We start from the raw sequence: 8,358 nt of genomic DNA, 5'->3' as shown, positions 1-8,358 counted from the left end.
AAACCGTTAATTGATGCATTCATGGATTGACCACCAAGCTCATTCCTCTGGAGATTAAGGAGTTCAGGTGAGGTACATTCCGTGTGACCTGCCACTACCAGTCGAAGTCAGTAAGGTAACACTGTGTAAGATTGGTAATAAATACATCTGCAACTGAAGACATTACATGGGAGATTGTAATTAAAAATAAAAAGAAATAACCCTGGCGTTGTTTTTCAGCTCTGCTGTGTCAAAGTAAGACAAGTGTAGCAATGTTCTATTGTTCTCTTTTAACATGTGTTAATCAAACTATTGGATATTCACTTTCTGTTCCAGTCTCTTAAAATTCGTATTCCTTACATTTTCCTTTCGAAAGGAATGTGTATGATTTTCTTTGAGTTCAGTTTACATGCTTTCTTATCTTTGGGCATGAGCTAGAACATCAGGTGTATATATCTGGATGGTATCTTGCTGATTATCTGCAAAAGTACCAAGAGTTTAGTCCAAAAGATGATTTCTAAACACTAAACTCAACTTTGTGTATTGTGTAGTTGTATATGAAGCTTAAGGGTCAAATTTGAATTTGCTCTTGCCGTGAGTTTCCGTAAAATCAGTTTTAAGAAATTGAACCTTTCTACCTTAATTTGTGTATGAAATGACATTTTTCTTATAGATGAATGATTTATTCAGATGGAGGAATATCTCTTTGGTTAATACCATTTATGGTATTACAACAGTTCTTATTCAGTCAGTGAGGAATGACCTTGAAATTCCGAGGCATCATTATTCCAAGACATTATCATAATCTAACCTAACATAAGAATGGGTACGTTTCTCTAATTTTGGACTATTTAGTGATATTCTTTTGTTTTCCGGAATCAGATGCTATGGATTTACGATGTTTCAAAATAATGTAAAATCAACAGTACCATTGAATTACCATTTCATACGTGTGCATTCATGACATGTGTCTGAACTGTAAAACGGTTGTTTTGTCGTCTCTCAGTAAAAATAGTTTGGGATATTTTGGGAGGTTTATTAAACCGTGTTCCTGGTCTCCAGTAAATGCTGAGTGTTTAGATACAACACGTGGATGTTTCAGTTATTGGGAAAAAATTAAGCAATAACAAAATGGATTTACTGATATGCTTAGTTGACGGTCAAAATTGCTCGTGGTGATGTGTGAGGTTCATATTTGAATTAGGTTGTGATAATCCTTTACTTATCTATATAATCTACAGTTTATTGTATACAACAATACCGTGCTTGTCAATGAATACATTTTCTTGATGGTCGAAGAGGGGCAGTTCTACTGTCTTTATACATTATTACTGTAGCATTAATACAGGAATCAAAGTTTTCATACATATTGATATCACATTTCTTGGATGCAATAGAGCCTAAGTCATATCTGGATAGATTTGACAAAAAATCTAATTGTGGGGAGAGAGATTTGGTAAAAAGATGTGTTAACTCCATACCAGTTAAGAAAACCAACTCAATGCAATCAGCACAGTTTGGGGTATCTAGGCCAGTGCACTAATACCTTCCAGGAAGACAAGAGTAAATGTCTCAAGAAGTCAATAAAGCTGAGCAGATATGATCGTTAGGCTCTTCTGTAGTGTCAAGGTTGGCGTTGTACGAAGGTAATTGAAGAGGAGGGGGAGGGGAGGGTGTGAGCAAGCAGGAAGTGACATTAGTAAGATTGAGGTTGGAGAACCCTAAGGGAGTGAAAATAGTGTACGTAAGGTGAAAGAGCTCACAGGTAAAACAAGTCAGATGTGATGGAAGAAAGATTGTGACTAACGCATATTGGTTATTTGATAATTTGCTTCAGATCATCAGTGAGCGAAAAGGAAGGGCTTTAACTTCACCAGGATCATTGCAAGGAGATTCTAACAAATTCCTGTGTTGCATATCAAAGTATCCCGCATCGGTGATTTTTAAGGTGGGGCATGTGAAGAGAGCAGCTTTAAAGCTGTTCAAATAGCTTAAGAGCTGTACATAGTTGGAGGAATTGAGGAAAATAGATGAAACAATAAATAGCAAGGTTATAGAGGCGAGAGAAATTTTTGGACGGTTCTAAAAGTTGAGATCTATGAGGTGAGCTCTTGGTGTTTTTGTACTGCACCTAAGCATATAGGCAGCCATTGGAGCACGAGCAATAGCAGAAATTATGGTTGGAGTGTAAAAGGAAAGCAGCCTTATATGGTTGGGTTGCAGAAAGATCAGAGGAAGCTGGCACTTAGTGTTCTACAAAGGGAAGGTTGAATTTTCAGAAATGAAAGGAGAGAGAGAGGTGCAGGAGCAGTGCGGAAAGAGATGAGGTAGGTTCCCTCCAGTTCTTTGGTGCCAGCCGAAGGAGCTTTGGGAACATTCATCACTTTTCTGAAGTTTGTCACAGGGATTTTTCGTTGTATAAAGGGGAAAATCTGGAGTAAAGATGGTTCAAGGACTGTTTCCCAACTACCGTGCTCTTCCTTTGCTTCGCCAGCTGCTCACATAATTCTACAATTTTTTTTTTAATCTTTTTTTGACTAGTGAAACTGCCATGAGGCCATGGCATCCTCTCACCTGTAAGCAGATCCTCCACCTAGAGGATTTCAATGTTCACCGCAGGAATGGTCGAATTCCTTCCATACGGATGGGGAGGGAGGGGGTGGATTGAAGCCCATTGTTTGTTCTCAATGGTGTAGAACAAATTAGCACCCACCCAACCCATATTACTGACCGCTGTGAACACTCCGTATAGTCAGGATCTGTTTTCACCTATAATCCCTCATGTTGTAGCTACACAATCTCGCCCTTCAATTGGGTCATGTGACTTCACTCATAAATATATCTATTTTAATGCACCCTCCCGGAGCCCCTACTAAACGTAGATATTAGTGCTCCAACAAAGCTGACTTTACTTTGGTAAATTACAGTTTCATATGTGGTGATCATTCCGTCTTCACCAAAAAACATAGTAGAGGTCATTGTTGCAGGTATGGAGGCATTCATCCCCTTTTTCTTCAAGCCTGCCTCTTCTTCCAATTCTTAATTCAACCGTTCCTGGTCTGAGGCCACTCAGGAAAGGGATCATGCATGTTGGGTTTGGAAAAAACTCTCCATCCTCTGACTCCCACAAGCAAGGATTCATCCCTGTGTACCGAGTGTGCCTCTGAACTTGCACCTGTTCTGTTTTTTTTTTTTTTTTTTTTTTTTTATACTTTGTCGCTGTCTCCCGCGTTTGCGAGGTAGCGCAAGGAAACAGACGAAAGAAATGGCCCAACCCCCCCCATACACATGTATATACATACGTCCACACACGCAAATATACATACCTACACAGCTTTTCATGGTTTACCCCAGACGCTTCACATGCCTTGATTCAATCCACTGACAGCACGTCAACCCCGGTATACCACATCGCTCCAATTCACTCTATTCCTTGCCCTCCTTTCACCCTCCTGCATGTTCAGGCCCCGATCACACAAAATCTTTTTCACTCCATCTTTCCACCTCCAATTTGGTCTCCCTCTTCTCCTTGCTCCCTCCACCTCCGACACATATATCCTCTTGGTCAATCTTTCCTCACTCATCCTCTCCATGTGCCCAAACCACTTCAAAACACCCTCTTCTGCTCTCTCAACCATGCTCTTTTTATTTCCACACATCTCTCTTACCCTTACGTTACTCACTCGATCAAACCACCTCACACCACACATTGTCCTCAAACATCTCATTTCCAGCACATCCATCCTCCTGCGCACAACTCTATCCATAGCCCACGCCTCGCAACCATACAACATTGTTGGAACCACTATTCCTTCAAACATACCCATTTTTGCTTTCCGAGATAATGTTCTCGACTTCCACACATTCTTCAAGGCCCCCAGAATTTTCGCCCCCTCCCCCACCCTATGATCCACTTCCGCTTCCATGGTTCCATCCGCTGCCAGATCCACTCCCAGATATCTAAAACACTTCACTTCCTCCAGTTTTTCTCCATTCAAACTCACCTCCCAATTGACTTGACCCTCAACCCTACTGTACCTAATAACCTTGCTCTTATTCACATTTACTCTTAACTTTCTTCTTCCACACACTTTACCAAACTCAGTCACCAGCTTCTGCAGTTTCTCACATGAATCAGCCACCAGCGCTGTATCATCAGCGAACAACAACTGACTCACTTCCCAAGCTCTCTCATCCCCAACAGACTTCATACTTGCCCCTCTTTCCAAACCAGAATTTCTTCTCGAAAGCAAGTGATGTATTCTGTCCCTAGGAAAGTTGATTGTTCTAACCCCTTTAACCATCGTCCTGTCACACTGACATCTACCATTTTCAGTCTCTGAATCCCTCCTCAGCTCCCATATCCTCACACATCTAGAATCACAGTTTCCTCTCTGATCACTAGTATGGCTTCTGTAAAGTGAAATCCACTCCTGATATTCTTTTGGGGGGAATCCTATGAATCCTATGTAGATGCCCTTGATATATCGAAAGCTTCTGACAGGGCGAGGTACCTAGTCTCATCTCTAAGTTCCCCTCCTTTGACTTCCCTCCCTTGCTGTTTAGCTCTGGCTAATCTGTCTACTTGGTTGTTGATGGATCAGCCTCTCTCCCTTTCTCCATCAACAGTAGCATCCTCATGGTTTTGTCCTGTCTCCAACAGTTTTTCCCCTTTTCATCAAATTTCCATTTTTCTCCAAATGACCAAATGCTCTCATATGCTGACAACAATGCATTCCTCCACATCTTTCAGTTCTGCACCTCCTTCACTCGTCTCATCACAACTTCTATAAACTCAGACATGGACAGGATACCTAAGTGGAGTAGACAAAATCTGGATAAGTCAGTGGATTGAACCAGGGCATGTGAAGCATCTGGGGTAAACCATGGAAAGTTTTGTGGGGCCTAGATAATGAAAGGGAGTTGTGGTTTCGATGCATTATTCGTGACACCTAAAGACTAAGTGTGAACAAATGTGGCCTTTGCTGTCTCTTCCTAGCACTACCTCACATGCTTTCAGGGGGGGTTGTCATTTTATGTGTCGCGGGGTGGCGATGGAAATGAATAAAGGCAGCAAGTATGAATTATATACATGTGTATATGTGTTTATGTCTGTGTATGTATACATATGTATTTGTTGAAATGTATAGGTATGTATATGTGCATGTGTGGATGTGTATGTATATACATGTGTATGTGGATAGGTTGGGCCATTCTTTCATCTGTTTCCGTGTGCTTCCTCGCTAATGTGGGAGACAGCGACAGTATAATAATAATAGTGTTGTGAAGGTTTGTATGATTATTTTCTGGAGTAAAATAATTAATACTATTTTGGTTTTATGTTGTGTATTTCCTTTGTTTATCTTGCTTATTTGCCTGTCTTTTTTAGACTTTAAATGCTTAAATAAATGGACTCGATGTTGCATAAAGCTTTGTCCCACCAGTGAGGTGATTTTGCATTTGGTCCTTGTCAACCTATGTCTCTCATATGGGTATAGTCATACAGTCAGTAATTTGTTTGTAACAAATGTATATGTAAAATTCAAAGGTTATAAAACTGATCACCCTATTTTTACCACAGCAGCTTATGGACGATGAAGTAACAGTTGCAACCTTACTGCTGTAGTCTTCAGAGTAGATCTAAGATTCTCTTTTTTGTAAACATGCTAGTTCGTGGCTATCAAATCTGGTTGTCAATCTTATCCTTTTCTTTCAGGTTGCAAAGAGAAGAGAGCTCAAAGATCTAATTTTATTCTGCAATGCAGAAGTAAAATTAAATATAAAACATTTACCTCATAACAACTTTGACAGTAGGTAACTTTCAATAATTATAAAATATAATACAATGGTTTCAAGTATACTCAAATCTTACATCCTTTGCACTAACAACCAGAATTACCACCTACAGTATTTATTGCCACTCATTTGATTATGAAAAAACACCAAATTGTCCTAAATACTTTAAAACTGAGATTGCATTTCCCTGACAATAATTGTATGGGAAGAGAGTATGTAACTAAACATCTGAAACAGAAAATTGGCACAAAATGTAGGATAGTATTTTGATTTGGCAGCAAGTCTCCAAAACTGAGCATTCGCCAGTGACTAGGTGACATCAGATACAGCTCCTCAAGAATAACAATACCTTCCTGCCTAGAAATATACCAGCAGTCAATATCCCCTACATGTATGCCTTTGCAAATGGGAAAAACATCCTAAAAGCAACATCAACAATGCTAAGAAGTTATGAATGGACAAGACATACAAGACAAGATTATACTCGGATTACATTTTCTTTTTTTATCGAGAATGATGTACGAAGCTTTAAAATTATGATGACTATACAATCTCAGTATAGTGCCTCAAATCTATGTCCCAGTGCTATCTTCCAAAAGTGAGAATTCCCAACAATCCCAAGCAGACATAACATTTACTTGTCACTTGAAGCCTCAGATTCACGAGGCTCATGAGGAGCAGGGAGTTTCTCCCAGGACGGCTCTACTCCCCAAATCTGTCGCCCATATTCAGCAATTGTGCGGTCACTAGAAAACTTCCCTGATGATGCAATATTTAGAAGGGCCTTCTTGGTCCATTCTAATGGCTTTTGATACAATTTATTTACTTTGTCTTGGCACTTAATGTAAGAATCATAATCAGCAAAGAGGAAGAAACGGTCATGGTGCATAAGAATGTTAACCAAGTCCTTAAACTGATCAGGATTATTTGGAGAGAAGAAACCGCTCTGAATCTGGTCAATACATTGTCGTAGCTCTGGCAACTTGTTGTAGTACTCATGAGCATTGTAACCCTTACGTTTAAGTTCTTCAACCTCACTTTCTGTCATACCAAAGATAAAGATATTTTCTTTACCCATTTCTTCCATCATTTCAATGTTAGCACCATCTAAGGTTCCAATAGTCAGAGCTCCATTGAGCATGAACTTCATGTTGCCAGTGCCAGAAGCCTCAGTACCAGCAGTTGAAATCTGTTCAGAAAGATCTGCAGCTGGAATAATTTTCTCAGCTAAAGTAACACGGTAGTTCTCTAAATAAATAACTTTTAGTTTGTCACCAACAATGGGATCATTATTGACAACATGAGCTACTGCGCAAATAAGACGAATTATCTGCTTTGCTGTGTGATAGCCGGGAGCAGCCTTCCCACCTATCATGACAGTGCGAGGTACAAAAGCAGCTCCTGGGTTGGCTTTGATACGATTATACATGGTGATTATGTGGAGGCAGTTAAGAAGCTGACGCTTGTACTCATGGATACGTTTAACCTGAATGTCATACATAGAAGAAGGGTTAACCTTGATACCATATTCCTGTTCCAGTTGCTTTGCAAGACGTAGTTTGTTCTCCTGCTTTGCTGTCTGGATAGTACGAATGAAACCACTGTCATTGACCATAGTTTTGAGTTTAGCTAACTGATCTAAATGAACAACCCAGTCTTCACCAATCTTCTCAGCAATGGCATCTGCAAGGGCAGGGTTGCAAAGCAACAGCCAACGACGAGGAGTAATACCATTGGTCTTGTTTTGGAACTTCTCAGGTGACATATCACTGAAATCCTTGAAAATATCACGTTTGATAATCTCAGAGTGAATGGCTGCAACACCATTGACAGCATGTGACCCAACAATACACAGATGAGCCATGTTGATGCGTTTCTCACCATGCTCTTCTACCAGAGACATGCGTCGCAGACGTTCAGTATCACCTGGCCACCTAGAAGGAAGAAGAAAAGAAACTCACAAAATGCAATACTTTTGCAAAACCATTTTGACTAGTTCTGTTTTGGGATCTAATGGCTAGACAGGACAAAACATATATACAAAACCGAATATCAATTAATCATGAAACCATCATTTGTTCCTTTTAGTGAAAACAAGTCATATATATACTAAAATTATTTACTGTGATATAAATATTCATCACTACAACTTCAGCTATGTCAAAATCACAGAAAGCCAAAATCTAGGAAAAAAATACGTAACTGCCTATCCTGCCTTAGCATAAATTAAAACAGCCTCATTTATACACACATCCACATTCTTAGTAGTGAGAAACTAAGCTAGCACCTTTAAATACATAAAAATTTAATGCATAGAATAAATCTTTTACATGTTAAAAATGTGTAAACTAAAAAATGTTTAAATCCACTACACTGAAGCAATGTATTTTTACACTGATGAAAGGGCAAGAAAAATACAAATGATTTTCACATTTATGACACGACCATTATGAAAAGACATCAAAGCATCTTTCACTCATCCTTCAACATTTTCCTTGGTTTCCCCACTTCTTGTTCCTTTCACTTCTGACATGTTATACCCTTTTAGTTATCCCCTCCTCATTCATCCTTTCCACATGACTA

At 39.5% G+C, this 8,358-nt stretch overlaps 1 protein-coding gene across 1 annotated transcript in view; it reads right to left on the bottom strand.

Annotated features, from left to right (window-relative positions):
* Positions 1-5,714: 5,714 nt before the first annotated feature.
* The window catches only part of Glyp (glycogen phosphorylase), a 61,831-nt gene continuing 59,187 nt past the window's right edge, over positions 5,715-8,358 (bottom strand). The window contains exon 7 of the mRNA XM_071694146.1: positions 5,715-7,709. Coding sequence (XP_071550247.1) covers positions 6,410-7,709 — 1,300 coding nt within the window. The 3' untranslated portion in view covers positions 5,715-6,409. The remainder of the gene's footprint in view (positions 7,710-8,358) is intronic.

Source organism: Panulirus ornatus, chromosome 56 (genome assembly GCF_036320965.1).
Source record: "Panulirus ornatus isolate Po-2019 chromosome 56, ASM3632096v1, whole genome shotgun sequence".
NCBI classification, from domain to species: Eukaryota; Metazoa; Arthropoda; class Malacostraca; order Decapoda; family Palinuridae; genus Panulirus; species Panulirus ornatus.
Note: the sequence above shows the minus strand (reverse complement) of the source record. Positions and strands in the feature narration are given on the sequence as shown.